The sequence below is a fragment of the Schistocerca piceifrons genome, chromosome 6 (assembly GCF_021461385.2).
Source record: "Schistocerca piceifrons isolate TAMUIC-IGC-003096 chromosome 6, iqSchPice1.1, whole genome shotgun sequence".
In the NCBI taxonomy this organism is placed as follows: Eukaryota; Metazoa; Arthropoda; class Insecta; order Orthoptera; family Acrididae; genus Schistocerca; species Schistocerca piceifrons.
The window spans coordinates 528,398,018-528,417,975 of record NC_060143.1 but is presented as its reverse complement, the minus strand read 5'-3'; the positions used below and the strand labels follow the sequence as shown (position 1 = coordinate 528,417,975).

The following is a 19,958-nucleotide window of genomic DNA, read 5'->3' as shown; positions in this document are numbered from 1 at the left end:
ACAGCGAGGAAAGGTGTATGCATGTACCCGCTGTATCATAATGCGATACCTTGGCAATCATTTCTTTCTGAGTAATATGCTTATAACTTTACACGGTGACTTTCGATTTGTATCGTAATGCCTTCGCTTACGAAAGTTCATGTTTGATTTGATTGCATCTCTTACTTTCTTTCAGCATGCCAGAAAAGAGAAACGGGCAGTGATGGCGGGGAAGTCCGTGCAGTTTCGCCCAGCGCAACAGACAAGGACTGCAAAATTGAGTAGCATATTGCACAGTGCATTTCATTTTCCAAACTTGGAAAAATAGCACAAGTGCACTTTTAAGGTTTGGTCCTTTAAAGTGTTGCAAATTGCAGTGCATACACCCACAACAACTTTTGAAATGGTGGGCTGTGCTATTCTGTGGCTAAAAGCCAGACTCATAAAAGATTCCCCAGGAAACGTAATGTTACAACCAGCCCGCAACTTAACAGGGTACCGTATGTTCTGGTATTTTATCAGTGATCTATGCGGGTATGATCACAAAACATATAAACATATGATTTAATTCTTACATTAGAGAAGGTGAGATAAGTCTCCCTCGTGACTGTGTCACACTTGCTAATTCCATCTTTTATCATTGACAGCAGCTTCCCGAAACGGGCGATGTCCATCCTCACGAAGTTCCGAAATTCTTGCGTATCTTCGGGCCCCACTTTTTCACAAGCAATACAATTCTCTGCCTTTGTTCCTTGCTTTCAGCCAGGGTCGAACTCAACAACGTCTGGCTTTTCGTTTTCGTCCTTGTTCTTCCTTATAACTCCAAAAACAAGCGGGTCCTCCATGTGCTAATGTAAATTTAGATATGCGTGTACCTGTGTAACCAACTATCGTAATACAACACTAACTGCCGAGTCTGTAATTCAGAACAATAGTAACCTACATAATAGAATAACAATTACTTCATAAATAATGATAAAAAAGAGTTTCTTATTAAATAGGAGCCTTGAGCTCACATAATCTGAAGTAATGACGTTTCAATATGTCACTCGGTCCCCCTTGTTTTACGCTGTAGAACGAACGACTTTACAAGAGAGCAGACGGTTCTATTTGCGTTTCAAGCGTTATCACTCTCTACTGCGCATGAGCGCCAGGTGTACCCCGCGTGAATGGTATAATAGGTCTACGTGAACCAGCATGTAGTTACAGATATGCACACTTGGGGCGTTGGTGCATAGGTGTACGGTTTACGCGCATCGTGTAATAGGGGCTTAATATCGTATTCACAAGCAGACTAGTGTGCTGTCAACTGTGCAAATAAGAAACATTGTGCATGTGATAAAAATCATGTGCGAGCTGAATGTGCAACTACAAACACGCGGAGTGATACATCCGAAAGAATGCTTAACAACTCAGTTACTGTCATGAAAGAAAAAGAATCTGAAAGACCTGAACACTTGCGTTACTTAAATATCAAGTATCTGTCTAGCGCTGATGTTGAATGTTTTGGCTATAACGCTGGCAGTCCTTCCAAACATGCAAAGAAACTCGAACGAAAAAAAGTAGTCGTTATGGTAGACAGCCATGGTGGATTTGCTCGTCTTCTGAACGGTTAGTCCACTATACAAACAATCGCTTATACTAAAGCGTGGTGCTTCTACGTCGAAAGTTTGCAAACATGTGCGATAAACAGACGTTGCTGACTTATCCTCTGAAGACTTTGTTGTGCTTTTGGTGGGTCAAATGACTTGTACGAAAACGAAATTCACAAAGCAAAACAAGGACAGTCGACACACAAATATTTTAGTGTTGAGCATGCCACATCGGCATGACTTACAATCTTGGTCATGCGTAAATAAAGAAATAATCAACGCCAACCAACAAATTTCATTCCTTCGCAAAATTTCAGAAATGTACAACTCGTAAATGTTAACAATATTGGGTGAAGATTCCACACATAAGAAAACTGCTTGTCGCAAAAATAAAAGAAATTATCAACACGAGGCATCAAACACTCAAATGCAAAATCATCCTGGATTGCCCCCCCCCGCCCCAATATTCAAAGGAAACAACTGTGACAAGGCCGCAGTCACCAGCATCAACAAAAACAAAAGAAGAAACAAGGTACCCCCAATATTCAGTCACAGCAACAGCAACGAATGCAGTAATAGCTCCACCAATTGCAGACCCAGCTCTTAACACCAGCAGCAAAATCATCAACAATAGCGTCAACAGCAGAATCAACAACTGGAGCAGCTGAATAAGTAAGAGGGGAGCCAGACATAGAGGAAAATTCTGCAGCAGATGATAATGGAAGAATAAGTGCAGCAGGGAAAAGGAAAACAGTACTTCCGGTACACCTGAACGATTTTTTATTGACAAAATAAAAGTAAATGATCAATTAAATAAAGTCTAAAAGATCTTATAATTTCATGCTGATTCACCAAACCGTCCAATCATTGCTAAGCAAATTAAGTCAACATGAGATTTTATTTGTTGATGAGCTAAGAAACGCTTCTGTAATGTGTATAACTGACACTGGCTGCCTATGCAATGCCAGTCACAAAACCAGCAGACTTCAACCTGTCATAATCGTTCTTTAGAACCACATATAGCCATGGAGGGTCCTGTATATTTATTAAAACTGGTTTGGCTACTGTAACATAAAACCCATTCAACTGTTAGCTGAAGAGAAAGTTTTTAAAGTATCTGTAATTGAACTATCCATATTAAAATTAATAGTTATTTGTGTATATAGGAGCCTGGTGGGAACTTAACTGGTTTCTGTCATGAACTAGAAGCAGTTTTAACTACTATAATAAACTTCAACAAAACACTGATCATATGTGGAGATTTTAATATTGATTTTCAGGGAATCTTAAAAGGCCAGCAAAGCTTAATGGCCCTACTGGAAATATATCACATAAAGCCACCATAGATTCTCCTACAAGAGTTACACCAACAACAAGCTCAACAATTGATCAAATATAATAGACACAAACGTAAATCACAAATTCTGTGCTGGGGATCTTAATACTGGATTCAGTGATCAGTATGCACAGTTCACTGTTTTTCCCACCCTAAGCGAAACAAATGAGAAAGGGGAACTTGTAAAAGAAACAAGAAGATATAGAAACAAACAAACGTTTTTATACAGAGATTAAGTGAAGAAACCTGGTATGAAATGTATACTTGTGAAAATACCAACGAAAAGTTTGAAAAATTCATGGAAATCGTCATGTCCTACTTTGGAGCTGCATTGCCATTAAAAAAACAAATATGCCAACGTAACCTCAAAAAGAACAAATGGATTACAACAGGTATTAGAATCTCTTGCACAGAGAAGAGAAGATTACACAATATAGCAAAGACTCAACATGCCTTATGAATTTCAATTATACCTGAAGCATTACAAAAGGATCCTGAAAAATGTCATAAGGAAAGCTAAAGCAATGGCAAATGACAAATATATTGAAAATTCAAAAAAACAAATTTAAAGCAATATGGGAAGTTATCAAAAATCAATCACCAAATGAAACCAAACACTATAAAAATATAAACTTATGTTATGAAGGATGAATGATTTCTTGGACAACAAAAGTTACGGAAACTTTCAACAAGTATTTTGCAGTCATAAGTGAACAGTGGACTGGAAGAAGTAAATAACCTGAAATGTTTCTAGCATGTCAGGAGTAATACTAAATCAATACGTGTTGAATATCAGCTCAATAACTTTAACCATTTTCGAAATTTGGACGTTTTCTGTAAAAATCATTGACGCAACAGAAAAGAGCTAGAAACTTGAAAATTTATATTTAGATTCCTTTTGCATAATAATTTAGCAGAAACAGTATTCTGGATCTCACAAATTAAAATTTTAGTTGAAATTCATGATTTTCTGGTTTTTGTCTTAGAAATTAAGGAAGCAAGACAGATTAAGTAGGCGAATAAATAAAGCTAGGATGTTTAAATTTAAATAGAAGGGAGATCCGCTATAATCATAAAGATGTGAGAAGTTTCAACTGAATAACTATAAAACTATAGCGATAGTGTATCTCCAAAGAGCAAGTTCAGAGCTCGTGTACTGCGTGTAGTGTAATTAGATTAATTCTCTCGCCCAAAATATTTGACTTAGCCACGTCAGACTTTTATTATGATTACTTACTTGTGTGCTGATTGCACATTTAAATTGAGAGCTTCATCGGCCATCAGCAAAGGAAGCAATGATTTATTCGACAACTTAAAGTGGTGCATTACTAGCCCAGCGGCTAGTCGGGAGAGCAGATTTTATCAGGCGTTCCCTTAGCCGTCCGCACCGTGGCTTTATATGTTAGAACGCTGCGCCCCAGTTCTCTCCAGACGCTGATTAGCGCACCACCTGTGCCGGGAGTCGCGTCGCGTCGGTATCGTTGATATAAACAGCCTCAGATGCAGCAATAAGTTACTCGGGATACACGTAACCATGAAATCGTTTTCGAGTGAAGTGTTAATTTTGGGATGACATTAATGATCTATCTTTAGTTTGCTTATGTTGTATTTTCACGTGCCGCCGCAGGACAGACATTCTATCATTATTAGCGTGGTGTTTAATGAACATTATCATCAAATTATGGCGAGCATTCACTTAAACATTTAATTTGAACAGTTATAGTTGCATCAGCACATTACACTCTGAACTTCTCTGGTAGTAGGATTGTGTGGATTCTTTTTGGTCTGTGACTTTCAGAATATAGTGAACATTTTAGAGAGAATGGTTTTTGATTATGAATCCCAGACAATCTCCTAATTCCTCAGAGCTATAAGCTGTAGCTATAAATGTATTTCTCAGATGAAGTGGGCACTAGGAATTCTAATTACAGGCTTCACGTTTTGCTAATCACTTTCTGGTTGCCAATATTGTAGTTAGAGAGCCAGTGTTGAGAATGGCAAACAACAATATTAAATAAATAATAGGAACATTAACTATTAATCCACCCGCCACCCCACACAGTCGATGGTACAGATGGCGAATACTGTACTGAGATATGTTATTCTACTCCTGCTCGATCTGTTCACGTAGTTCTGTGAGAATTGTCGGTTGACGAGTCGCACAAGTCACTTCTTGTCCCATCGCATCTCACACATGCTCAATTGGAGACAAGTCCAGAGATCGTGCTGACTACGGAAGTTGGTGCATGTCTTTCAGAACACGTTGAGTTTTGCGGGTAGCGTGTGGGCGTACATTATCCTGCTGAAACAACACATCACCTTCCCGTTGCAAGAATGGCGAAAGAACAGGTCTAACACCATTATGCAGGTACTGAGCGCTGTTCAGTGTCCCCTCCAGAAACACCAAAGGTGAACGAGAGTTGAAGCTTATTGCACCCTAGGCCATAATGCCCGGGAAGGGGCCAGTGCCTCTTGGACGAGTATTCTCTACAAGACATTGCTCACCAGGTCTACATTGCATGCGCAAACTACCACCACTCGCGTGCAGGACGAGTCTACTTTCATCACTGCAGACCATGGACCGCCATTCCAAGTGAGGCTCTGACAGCACCAGTCAAGCCATGCACATCGATGCTGCGGCGTGAATGGAAGACGGGCTACAGGTGGGCGTGCCCGTAGTCTCACTGCTAATAACCAGTTCAAAGCACCTCTTATCTGTGCTGTGATAGCTGTGCGATCTGCCACTGCTGCCACTACAATACGTCGACCCTGGCGGTCGTCTGTGCTGCGTCTGAGGGCATGTTCACGTGAGAAGTTCACGTGACCTCTGATACCAGCATCGTTACACAACTGGCGCAGCACGTTCAACTTGTGTGCCAATTCTCAGAAAGGACCATCCCGCCTCTCGGAAGGCCACTATTCAGATTCTCTCAGATGGCTGTAGGAAGCAAAAGTGCATCTCTATGGCATGGTTGCCTGCTTGACACGTTTGCACCACACTGAGCGTTCTGGCTGTGAGCATTTCCTATTAAAAGGTTGGCACAAATGGCGCTCTGGTAGCTTTGTCACTACACTATCTGTTTCTCGGATGACGCTGAAACGATTATCAATAAAATCAACCTTAATTACTAAGGTACTCCAAAGATGATGAAAAATTTCTTTCAGTTTTGTTAGTCAGCTGAGGTGAAGACAATAATTTAATGTTTTTGCCAGATTCATATCCAAAGAAGAGGGACACGCTTTCTTTTTGTCACTCCATGTTTAAGATTATCCATGATATAATACGCATCCAAAATTGTTGTTCAGTTGCCTGTAAGGCATTTTAGTGTTTTATTAAAAATATTTAAAAAACGGCTACAAAAGTGAAAAGAAATTTATCAAGTCATTGTCAGTGTTAAGCATCGATAACTTTTGCAAAATCATTGGACAGTCTTCTCCTAAGCTTACAAAATAACTGGAGGTAGCTTTCCAGTTTAAAAATAATATACCTATGTAGGATAAAAGAGAGAGCCACGTTGTTCCCACATAGCATTTCACTACACGAAAATATCAATTCTGTGAATCTACAACTTTTTCATTGGTTTTCTTTTTACAGACGAGTGGGAAAAATGAACATGTTGCTGTTCTTGCTGTGGTCTTCAGTCCAAAGATTGATTTGATGCAGCTCTCCAAGCTACTCTATCCCATGCAAGCCTCTTCACCTCTGGGTATCTACTGCAACCTACATCCTTCTGAATCTGCTTCGTGTATTCATCTCTTGGTCTCCCTCTACGAATTTTACCCTCCAAGCTTCATTCCAGTACTAAATTGGTGATCCCTTGATGCCTCATGACGTGTCCTACCAACCGATCCCTTCTTATAGTCAAGTTGTGCCACAGATTACATTTCTCCCCAGTTCTATTCAGCACCTCCTCATTAAAAAATGGTTCAAATGGCTCTGAGCACTATGGGGCGTAACATCTCATGTCATCAGTCCCCTATAACTTAGAACTACTTAAACCTAACTAACCTAAGGACATCACACACATCCATGCCTGAGGCAGGATTCGAACCTGCTACCATAGCGGTCGCGCGGTTCCAGACTGAAGCGCCTAGAACCGCTCGCCCACAGCGGCCGGCACCTCCTCATTAGTTATGTGATCTACCCATCTAATCTTCAGCATTCTTACGTAGCATCACATTTTGAAAGCTCCTCTTCTTCTCTAAACTGTTTATCGTCCATGTTTCACAATAAACGGCTGCACTGCAAACAAATACTTTCAGAAAAAGTTTCCTGACATATCTATACACGTTGTTAGCAAATTTCTCTTCTTCAGAAACGCTTTTCTTGCCATCGCCAGTCTACATTTTATATCCTCTCTACTTCGACCATCTGTAGTTATTTTGCTGTCCAAATAGCAAAACTCATCTACTACTTTAAGTGTCTCATTTCCTAATCTGATTCCCTCAGCATCACCTGATTTAATTCGACTATATTCCATTATTCTCGTTTTGCTTTTGTTGATGCTCAACTTATAGCTCCTTTCAAGACTGTCAATTCCGTTCAACTGTTCTTCCAAGTCCTTTGCTGTCTCCGACAGAATTACAATGTCATCGGCAAACCTCAAACTTTTTATTTTTTCTTCCTGGATTTTAATTCCTACTCCAGAATTCTCTTTGGTTTCCTATACTGTTTGTGCAATGTACAGATTGAATAACACCGGGGATAGACTACAACCCTCTCTCACTCTCTTCTCAACCATTGCTTCCCTTTCATGCCCTTCGACTCCTGTAACTGCCTTCTGGTTTGTGTAAAAATTATAAATAGCCATTCGTTCCCTGTATTTTACCCCTGCCACCTTCAGAATTCGAAAGAGAGTATTCCAGTCAATATTGTCAAAAGCTTTCTCTAAGTCTACAAATGCTAGAAACGTAGGTTTGCCTTTCCTTAATCTTCCTTCTAAGCTAAGTCGTAAGGTCAGTATTGCCTCACGTGTTCCAATATTTCTACGGAATCCAAACTGATCTTCCCCGAGGTCGGCTTCTACCAGCATTTCCATTCGCCTGTAAAGAATTCGTGTTAGTATTTTGCAACCGTGACTTATTAAACTGATAATTCCTGCTTTCTTTGGAATTGGAATTATTATATTCTTTTTGAAGTTTGAGGGTATTTTGCCTGTCTCATGAGCATAAACTTTCAAAATTACTTTCTATAAAAAAACTGTAGTATGTCTCATACGATTAAACTGTAGTATGTCTCATACGATTATGCACTGTGTGTCCACGACATTTTCCCTTAATCAAATCTGGTAGTAAATCTCTCAATCTGTACATAAAAAATAGTTAGCTGCAAAATTAGCATGTGTGTTGTTTTGGACGGCTGAGGTGACCGTGCGCTATGTTAACTGTGTGCGCACATTATCTTCTGTAATCCTTGGACAGTCATAGTGCATACTGTAAAATGTCCTCAGCACTCCTGGAATAGTGCGCCATAGTTATAAATATACCTTCAGAACGTTACATAAGAGAGACAAAATTCTAAAATTTCCATTTTTGTATACCTGTTTCGTGCTGTCAGAACTTAATTTGAATGGAAGTACACAAAAGTTATTGTGCCTCAAATGTTTGATAGTTACCAACTGAAAAAAAAAAATTGTGTCTTGACAACCTTTTTATCTCTGTTCTAGTGCAAAAAATTCTGCATATTCTCTGTGAGCAATACATTTGAGTCCGTAGATAAGCGTAGATGAAGGAACACACCTACCATATTGGAAGGCCACGTTTTTCAAATTCTACTACAATTGCTTTGCCTTGTAGAAGCGAATGTAGTCTCAGTAGGCATTGACAGGTATTCAATCTATTTTCCGTCAGATGTTTGATAAGGTACTGTTGTGATCAAGTTATGCAGCAGGGAGGGAATGAAGGCATCCTTTTTGAAATTGGGGAAAGATGCTGGGAAAGTATTCTACAGCCATGATTAATTTGTGCCGGGTGTTGGAAGTACCCTATTTCTGGAACTCTATAAGGACTTTAAGAGGAAGCGACGTAGAAATAATTGCGGACTGTATCCCGACACTCTCCTGAATTTTTTGGGCAATATTTTGAAAATGTCCGGAATTTTCTTCAAAATAATACGAGAACCCAAAATATAAGAGCCACTGAAAACCATAACATAATAATCCAAAGCATTACAGAACCTCCACCATCCTTCACAGTCAGAAGTGTACAGTCCCTATGTTAAGTTCCCGCATGTGTTCTTCACACTCTCGTAAATACGAGGTGTGGCTAGAAAAAAACCGGACTAGTACTGGTGAAACAATAAAACGAATGCAATAAGGCTGAAAGTCGCGTGGCCTGTCGCGTGACTCTCGCTCCGCCTACTGCTCGAGTTTCATCTGCCTCCTGCACTCAGTCTGCCCGTGGCGTCTGTTTTAAGTAGTTGACGTTTTGTCTGTGCGTCGGAAAATGTTGAGTGTACAGAAAGAACAGCGTGTTAACATCAAATTTTGTTTCAAACTAGGAAAATCTGCAAGTGAAACGTTTGTAATGTTACAACAAGTGTACGGCGATGATTGTTTATCGCGAAAACAAGTGTTTGAGTGGTTTAAACGATTTAAAGATGGCCGCGAAGACACCAGTGATGACACTCGTACTGGTAGACCATTGTCAGCAAAAACTGATGCAAACATTGCAAAAATCGGTAAACTTGTTCGACAAGATCGCCGTTTAACAATCAGAGCAGTGTCTGAGTTAACAGGAGTTGACAAGGAAAGTGTTAGGCAGATTCTTCATGAAAGTTTCAACATGAACAAAGTGTGTTCAAAAATGGTTCCAAAGTGTCTCACAATTGAACAGAAGGAACGCCGAAGAATGATTTGTTCTGACATCCTGGAAAACATTGAAAGTGATCCCACCTTCTTACAAAATGTTATTACTTGCGATGAATCGTGGGTTTTTACTTACGATCCCGAAACTAAACGCCAATCGATGCATTGGAAAACTCCTGGTTCTCCACGACAAAAAAAAGCACGAATGTCAAAATCGAAATTCAAGGCAATGATGATTGTTTTTTTTTTTTTTTGACATCAAAGGGATTGTGCACATTGATTGGGTACCAGAGGGACAAACAGTGAATCAGCATTACTACATTAGCGCCCTGGCTACCCTACGTGAGCGAGTACGGAGAAAACGGAACGATTTGTGGAGAAAAAAGTCCTGGATCCTTCACCAAGACAATGCCCCAGCTCACAGTGCGTTGTCAGTGAAGACGTTTTTGGCAAAACACAACATTCCCATCTTAGATCATCCAGCCTACTCACCTGATTTGGCCCCCTGTGACTTTTTTCTTTTCCCTAAAGTCAAGTCAGCTTTGAAAGGAACTAGATTTGAGACTGTTGAAGCAGTAAAAGAAAAAGCGACGGAAGTAATGTATGGACTTACCGAAAATGATCTGCAGCATTGCTATGAACAGTGGAAAATTCGTATGGAGCGGTGTAGAGACCGAGGAGGAGAGTACATTGAAGGAGATAACATGAAATTGTAAATAATTGTAAATAAATGTTTTTTCCAGCATCAGTCCGGTTTTTTTCTAGCCGCACCTCGTACAGCTTGTTGTAGAGTAGTCTAAAAATTGTCATAAAGGGCAGGTTGAGAATGTTTGCTGTACAGTTCATTGCCCAAGAGCACAGAAGTTTTGCTCCTTGCAGCACTCAAACCTCTTCTTTGAATTCATTGCAACGCCTGACACTGGACATTTTTGGTTGTGTGATGGCTCAAATGGCTCTGAGTACTGTGGAACTTAACAGCTGAGGTCATCAGTCACCTAGAACTTAGAACTACTTAAACCTAACCAACCTTAAGGACATCACACACATCCATGCCCGAGTCAGGATTCGAACCTGCGACCGTGCGACTGAAGCGCCTAGAACCGCTCGGCCACAGAGGCCAGCTGTGTGATGGCGCTAGTTGCTCAGGGTATGTATTGTCTTCTTACCTATGCCGTCTGTTGATTTCTGGTTGACGTAACCCTGGCGACCTAGGGTTTATGCTACCCTACACGGCGATTTTTCCTTTCGTTTGTGCCTTGAAAAATGATGGAGTTCCACGTGTCGAAATATCGGCAGTTACAGAGGACGTTACCTGGCTGCTTTCCAGTGAGTTATTTCAACAAACATAAGTTATTCTGTGCCAACAGCCTTGCCGCAATGGTAACAGCGGTTCCCATCAGATAACCGAAGTTCGGCGCTGTCGGGATTGGCTAGCACTTAGATGGGTCACCTTCTAGTCTCCCGAGCGATCTTTGCGAACGGGGAACACTCAGCCCTTGTGAGGCCACAACTAAGGAGCTACTTGACTGAGAAGTAGCGGTTCCCGTCACGAAAATTGACGACGGCCTGGAGAGCGGTGTGCTGACCACCTGCATCTCCGTAACCACATCAAGTGACGCCTATCGGCTAAGGATCACACGGCGGTTGGTCGGCACTGTTGTGCCTTTCGAGACCTATACAGACAGAGAGAAGTTAGGTAGAGCTACACCCTTCCACACTCTATCACACCTATAAATTCCTAATCCTCTGCTATGCAAATGTAGTTTCGTGGATTTCTGCTTCGCCCCCCCCCCCCCCCCCTCCTCCTCACCGATCCTGGTTCTCGGCCGTGCCTATATCATCACATTCCCTCAACACTTCATCTATACATTCTCCATATCCCCTCCAAACAGAACTTTAATCATCTCCCCTTACTCGACCATTAAATCCGCCCTCATATACACTCCTGGAAATTGAAATAAGAACACCGTGAATTCATTGTCCCAGGAAGGGGAAACCTTATTGACACATTCCTGGGGTCAGATACATCACATGATCACACTGACAGAACCACAGACACATAGACACAGGCAACAGAGCATGCACAATGTCGGCACTAGTACAGTGTATATCCACCTTTCGCAGCAATGAAGGCTGCTATTCTCCCATGGAGACGATCGTAGAGATGCTGGATGTAGTCCTGTGGAACGGTTTGCCATGCCATTTCCACCTGGCGCCTCAGTTGGACCAGCGTTCGTGCTGGACGTGCAGACCGCGTGAGACGACGCTTCATCCAGTCCCAAACATGCTCAATGGGGGACAGATCCGGAGATCTTGCTGGCCAGGGTAGTTGACTTACACCTTCTAGAGCACGTTGGGTGGCACGGGATACATGCGGACGTGCATTGTCCTGTTGGAACAGCAAGTTCCCTTGCCGGTCTAGGAATGGTAGAACGATGGGTTCGATGACGGTTTGGATGTACCGTGCACTATTCAGTGTCCCCTCGACGATCACCAGTGGTGTACGGCCAGTGTAGGAGATCGCTCCCCACACCATGATGCCGGGTGTTGGCCCTGTGTGCCTCGGTCGTATGCAGTCCTGATTGTGGCGCTCACCTGCACGGCGCCAAACACGCATACGACCATCATTGGCACCAAGGCAGAAGCGACTCTCATCGCTGAAGACGACACGTCTCCATTCGTCCCTCCATTCACGCCTGTCGCGACACCACTGGAGGCGGGCTGCACGATGTTGGGGCGTGAGCGGAAGACGGCCTAATGGTGTGCGGGACCGTAGCCCAGCTTCATGGAGACGGTTGCGAATGGTCCTCGCCGATACCCCAGGAGCAACAGTGTCCCTAATTTGCTGGGAAGTGGCGGTGCGGTCCCCTACGGCACTGCGTAGGATCCTACGGTCTTGGCGTGCATCCGTGCGTCGCTGCGGTCCGGTCCCAGGTCGACGGGCACGTGCACCTTCCGCCGACCACTGGCGACAACATCGATGTACTGTGGAGACCTCACGCCCCACGTGTTGAGCAATTCGGCGGTACGTCCACCCGGCCTCCCGCATGCCCACTATACGCCCTCGCTCAAAGTCCGTCAACTGCACATACGGTTCACGTCCACGCTGTCGCGGCATGCTACCAGTGTTAAAGACTGCGATGGAGCTCCGTATGCCACGGCAAACTGGCTGACACTGACGGCGGCGGTGCACAAATGCTGCGCAGCTAGCGCCATTCGACGGCCAACACCGCGGTTCCTGGTGTGTCCGCTGTGCCGTGCGTGTGATCATTGCTTGTACAGCCCTCTCGCAGTGTCCGGAGCAAGTATGGTGGGTCTGACACACCGGTGTCAATGTGTTCTTTTTTCCATTTCCAGGAGTGTATATCCAGGTGAGGCAGTACTGACCTTACGACTTATCTCAGAAGAAAGATTAAGGAAAGGCAAACCTACGTTTCTAGCATTTGTTGATTTAGAGAAAGCTTTTGACAATATTGACTGGAATACTCTCTTTCAAATTCTAAAGGTGGCAGGGGTAAAATACAGGGAGCGAAAGGCTATTTACAATTTGTACAGAAACCAGATGGCAGTTATAAGAGTCGAGGGGCATGAAAGGGAAGCAGTGGTTGGGAAGAGAGTGAGACAGGGTTGTAGCCTCTCCCCGATGTTATTCAATCTCTATATTGAGCAAGCAGTAAAGGAAACAAAAGAAAAATTCGGAGTAGGTATTAAAATCCAGGGAGAAGGAATAAAAACTTTGAGGTTCGTCGATGACATTGTAATTCTGCCAGAGACAGCAAAGGACTTGGAAGAGCAGTTGAACGGAATGGACAGTGTCTTGAAAGAAGGGTATAAGATGAACATCAACAAAAGCAAAACGAGGATAATGGAATGTAGTCGAATTAAGTCGGTTGATGCTGAGGGAATTAGATTAGGAAATGAGACACTTAAATTAGTAAATGAGTTTTGCTATTTGGAGAGCAATATAACTGACGATGGTCGAAGTAGAGAGGATATAAAATGTACACTGGCAATGGCAAGGAAAGCGTTTCTGAAGAAGAGAAATTTGTTAACGTCGAGTATAGCTTTAAGTGTCAGGAAGTCGTTTCTGAAAGTATTTGTGTGGAGTGTAGCCATGCATGGAAGTGAAACATGGACGACAAATATTTTGGACAAGAAGAGAATAGAAGCTTTCGAAATGTGGTGCTACAGAAGAATGCTGAAGATTAGATGGGTAGATCACATAACTAATGAGGAGTTATTGAATAGAATTGGAGAGAAGAGGAGTTTGTGGCACAACTTGACTAGAAGAAGGGATCGGTTGGTAGGACATGTTCTGAGGCGTCAAGGGATCAGAAATTTAGCATTGGAGGACAGCGTGGAGAGTAAAAATTGGAGACCAAGAGATGAATACACTAAGCAGATTCAGAAGTATGTAGGTTGCAGTAAGTACTGGGACATGAAGAAGCTTGCACAGGATAGAGCAGCAGGGAGAGCTGCATCAAACCAGTCTCAGGACTGAAGACCACAACAACAACATACCTGCATCGTAACCGATCTGACAGAGCCTCCTCCTTTTCAGTGCTCCCGTCGTCACCACACCTTCTACCCACATCTTTAGGCTTGGATCGGAATTTCTTACCTCAACGCCCTCCAAAATCTCTCAACCAAACATACATACACATAAAACCATTGGATACTCCAATCAAAATCCTACAAATCTCATTGTACCTCTACCCCTTCCTGTCTACATGAACTAATCACTTCATTCATCTGTGTAAACGTTTTAATGAACCAATAAATCAGCCTCTTATCTTATAAATCTCCTTTCTCCCCCCTCCCCAACCCCAATCCGTGGGGCGAGGGGGATGAAATAAAAATAGGAAAGAATGTAAAGAAAAAAAATCAATGTACCCTATTGCAGTCGGCAATGCTAAATGAGCGGTTTAACAGCTTCGCAGACAGTTATTTCCAAAAATGCTCGTGAGTTCTGTGAGGAATAAAAGATCTAACGCCAGAGTCCAGGACCCCTCCTCTTGCGGATACGTGCGGTGGCGACCTTGCTATACAGTGAGCAGAGTCAGAGCAGTACCTGCACCAGCTCGGCAGCCTTGTGGATGAGGCTGTCTGGCGCGGAGGGCGTAGTGTCCGAGTAGTCGATGCCCAGCGCCGCCGACAGCCTCCGCAACAGGTCCTGCATCGCCTTGCGGTGCGACTCCTTCATACTCTCCTCCGAGTGGCACTCCAGTTCCAGCATGCGCACCTGCAACATGGGACGCGCACACAGTGCTCAATTGTGGCGTCACCTACGTATTCCTTTACTACTGGACATGGAGTGTGTGTCTCTTAAACTTGGCTTACGCTGGAGGGAATACACTACTGGCCATTAAAATTGCTACACCACGAAGATGACGTGCTACAGACGCGAAATTTAACCGGCAAGAAGAAGATGCTGTGATATGCAAATGATTAGCTTTTCAGAGCATTCACACATGGTTGGCGCCGGTGGCGACTCCTACAACGTGCTGACATGAGAAAAGTTTCCAACAGATTTCTCATACACAAACTGCAGTTGACCGACGTTGCCTGGTGAAACGTTTTTGTGATGCCTCGCGTAAGGAGGAGAAATGCGCACCATCACGTTTCCGACTTTGATAAAGGTCGGATTGTAGCCTATCGCGATTGCGGTTTATCGTATCGCGACATTGCTGCTCGCGTTGGTCGAGATCCAATGAGTTAGCAGAATATGAAATCGGTGAGATCAGGAGGGTAATACGGAACGCCGTGCTGGATCCCAACGGCCTCGTATCACTAGCAGTCGAGATGACATGCATCTTATCCGCATGGCTGTAACCGATGGTGCAGCCATGTCTCGATCCCTCAGTCAACAGATGGGGACGTTTGCAAGACAACAACCATTTGTACGAACAGTTCGGCGGCGTTTGCAGCAGCATGGACTATCAGCTCGGAGACCATGACTGCGGTTACCTTTGACACTGCATCACGGACAGGAGCGCCTGCGATGGTGTACTCAACGACGAACCTGGGTGCACGAATCGCAAAACGTTATTTTTTCGAATGAATCCAGGTTCTGTTTAAAGCATCATGATGGTCGCATCCGTGTTTGGCGACATCGCGGTGAACGCACATTGGAAGCGTGTATTCGTCATCTCCATACTGGCGTATCACCCGGCATGATGGTACGGGGTGCCATTGGTTACACGTCTCGGTCACCTCTTGTTCGCATTGACGGCAACTTGAACAGTGGACGCTACATTTCAGATGTGTTACGACCCGTGGCTCTACCCTTTATTCGATCCCTGTGAAACCCTACATTTCAGCAGGATAATGCACGACCGCAAGTTGCGGGTCCCGTAGGGGCCTTTCTGGATACAGAAAATGATCGACTGCTGCCCTGGCCAGCACATTCTCCAGATCTCTCACCAATTGAAAACGTCTGGTCAATGGTGGCCGAGCAACTGGCTGGTCACAATAACCCAGTCACTACTGTTGATGAACTGTGGTATCGTGTTGAACCTGCATGGGCAGCTGTACCTGTGCACGCCATCCAAGCTCTGTTTGACTCAATGCCCAGACGTATCAAGGCCATTATTACGGCCTGAGGTGGTTGTTCTGGGTACTGATTTCCTAGGATCTATGCACTCAAATTGCGTGAAAATGTAATCACAAGTCAGTTCTAGTATAATATATTTGTGCAATGAATACCCGTTTATCATCTGCATTTCTTCTTGGTGTCGCAATTTTAATGGCCAGTAGTGTACAAGTGAACGAACATCGGGAACGACCATTCGTTCTGGTTACGGTAGGCGAGCGCCAGCGAACTGCAGTCGGTCGTGTTCCGTTAACATTCGGTCGTGCTCCTCTGGTTGTCGGTCTTTCGGCGAACCACCATAGGAAGTTGGCGTCCTCTCCACTTCGACGCTAGCAGTACAGAAAGCTTAAGTCTGCTACCTCGTCTACTTCTGTTGTTGACATGAGCTGCGTGAGTGATGGAGTGGTGCAAGATTTTAGGTATAAGTACCTCTGGGATCCAAAAGATACACAGGACAAATGCTGAAGGAAAAAGAATATGGCTAACAGAAAACTGTCGGAAGCGTTCAAAGGCCAGACTGGCGACGTGAGAAAGACGATAATAATAGATGCTTGTATCATGCGAGAACAGAGTAAATAACCACCAGCTTTGTATTTCTTTTTATTGAAAAGGAAAAGCAGATTAGATTTCCTTTAAAGTAATCAAGTGCGAATCTGCAGGGTGAATCAAAAAGAATCATCCGATTTAAAAAAAAAATCATAACTATTATGTTCTTTGAGATGAGCGCGTGAAGAAGAACAAACTCTTGAGTTTTACATGATTCCCGCTAGGTAGCAGCAGTGTGTGCCGACTTCAGTTCTGGTAAAAAAGTGATGGCGGGACAACAGAAACCGTTTTGTGTTCTACGTTTTGCGCAGTGCGGGTCAGTAATAATTGTTCAGCGTGACTTTCGTACTAAGTATGATGTGAATCCTCCTACAACACAGAGCATTAAACGATGGCATGAACGATTCCAGGAAACAGGTTGTTTGTGTAAAGGCAAATCGCCGGGCCGACCCCGAGTTTCTGATACAGACGTAGAACGCATCCGCCATTGTTTCACAAGGAGTCCGCAGAAATCCGTTCGCTGTGCAGCTCGACAGCTCATCATGCCCCGATGTCTGTCTGGGGTGTGTTGAGTCGACTTTTACACATGAAACCATTCAAAATTCAGCTACTGCAAGCTCTTCATGAAGGTGACAAACAACAACGTGTGGAGTTCTTGGCAAGATGGAGGATGACAGTTTTCTTCCACGTTTAGTGTTTAGTGACGAGGCAACATTCCATTTAAATGGAAAGGTGAACCGTCATAATATGAAAATATGGGGTACGGAACAACCACATGAAGTTATATACAACATGAGAGGGACTCTCCAAAATTTACTGTGTTTTGTGGAGTTTCATGTGAAAGGGTGTACGGTCCATTTTTCTTTGTGGAGAACACTGTTACAGGAAGCATATTTCTCGATATGCTTGAGAAATTTCATTTCCCACAGTTGGAGACTCATTCGAACGATTTCATTTACCAACAGCTGGGGCACAGCCACACTGGCGTCTGGAAGTGTGGGAATTTTTAAATAAATGGATTACTGAACGATGGATCGGTCGCACTGGACCAAATATTTCAGCCTTATATTACTGGCCTCCAAGGTCAGCGGACCTGACTGTATGTGATAATTTTTTGTGGTGGTTTATAAAACACTCTGTTTATGTGCCTCCGTTACCAACAACAATGAATTAACTGAGAGATCGCATAACAGCAGCTGTGGAAGCTGTAACTCAAGACATGCTCTCTGCAGTGTGGAAGCAATTTGAATACCGCATTGACATATGCCATGCATCTCAAAAGGGCATGTTGAACACCTATGAAAAGGTATGAAAAAAACTTTTTGAATTTCCCATTCATCAAAAAACAAAATTCGTTGTATATGTTTATCATTTTCAAAAGTATAGACGTGTCAAACCGGATGATTCTTTCTGATGCACCCTGTATATCTATTACGAAAGACTTGATCGTTCTCCCTGGTAGCTGTAATTACACGGCTGATGTATGATTGCTAGGTAAGAGACCTTTTTTATGATAAATTAGAAAAATAGTTTACTCAGAACCACGCTCTCTGCCCTTTTATAGACTATGACGAAGATTATGTTAAGTCGTGGGTGTACTTCACATTTCATTAAGAATAAAAATGACATTGCCATATGTATCCGTACTTTTGACAGAGTCCTTAAAGTGTTTCAGACATCAGAAAGGGTCTCAGATATAGCACCTATTGAAACGCAAAACAATTACTATCGTAAATGTTTCCAGCTGATAATTACCAGAGTGTAAATGCTAATATTTTCTCAGGTTGCGTTGCTCGTCAGTAATTAGTGTTCTTATTCTAGATTTCTTTCTCAGTTCTAATGAAAAACCAACGACAAGCGTCAATCGATATATGTTCAAAGTTTTGGAATAATGTTGAGAAAAGATAGAGCTGCAATTCAATGCATTTCACAGTATCGTCGGTCATATCTACAGAATTTTGTTTCTACCTATTTTCTCTATTTAGAATACATCATTCCAAAAGCAAATTTAACAGTACTTCGTGAGTGTGATAACTAGAATAGAAATATTCTTTGTCAGAATCTAACTGATGCCTTCCGTTAGTTACATTAATATTCGTGAACTTATAATTACCTTCAGTCAGGCCATGTAACACGAAAGAACATTGTGTTTGCAGTATTCTTTAAAACACAGAGCCAGAATGCGCAGGTCAAATAATTCGAATACGTTTTCCATCTACATCTCTTAAACAAATGGAAAAATCCAAATAATGTAGCAGACATCGACTGTTTTTCTGAAATCATCGATATCTGCAAATTTCTGATCATCTTTCTATTAACTAAAGTTATCGGTCTTTTAATTTTTGCATCTCCAATCTTCGCAGTTGGAACTCCCATACGAAATTAAAACGTTAGGGTACCCAGTAGACACAGGTCTTAAAATATCGAAATTCAGGAAAACATATTTTTTTCAGTTTATTGTCTGTATATGGTTATATGGTGTGGTTTACCAGAGTGATATTTTGCACCGTGTTCTGTCAGTCCGTTTTTGAAGTCCGCGAGAGTCGACAAATAATCTTGTCAATCTGTTGTTCTTGGTTGCTAGTTCCGGCGGCGGTTGCTTCCTTCAAATCGAAGCGCTTGCAGCGCGCGCTTGAAACGGTGGCGTGAGCAAAGCCCAGTGACAGTATGACGTCAGAGCTGGAATGTCTCAGAATTTAGGCACACACGGCCTCGTCGCAATCAGATGCAATGTTACAGCACTCCCTGAGCTTCGTGCACTCAGTTGACATTCGAACAGTTAGTACAAGTTGTGACAGACCAGTCACGCAACATGCCGAAACATTCCATTCGCCGACGAAGTAGCCATCTCTTATTTAGTAACTTATGAGAATAAATGTAGTCAGTTGATAACTGAATGGGCCATCCTGCAGCACATTAAAATATTCGAGGCTATCCTGCAGTCCAGGCAGCATAAGAAGTTTTAAAACGTTTACTTTATTTGTCTCCTCACCAGTTTACGTACATGGTTTTTCCCAGTTCTGATTTACAGCTCTGCTCTTTTCAGAATATAAGATAAAATGAAAGATCGTATAGCATTGTTGGCCGGGAGGTCCCATTCGGGGTCC

The 19,958-nt window shown here is 42.8% G+C and overlaps 1 protein-coding gene across 1 annotated transcript in view; it reads right to left on the bottom strand.

Annotated features, from left to right (window-relative positions):
• The window catches only part of LOC124803439 (coiled-coil domain-containing protein 170), a 424,326-nt gene that overhangs the window by 186,545 nt on the left and 217,823 nt on the right, over positions 1-19,958 (bottom strand). The window contains exon 5 of the mRNA XM_047264624.1: positions 14,785-14,955. Coding sequence (XP_047120580.1) covers positions 14,785-14,955 — 171 coding nt within the window. The remainder of the gene's footprint in view (positions 1-14,784; positions 14,956-19,958) is intronic.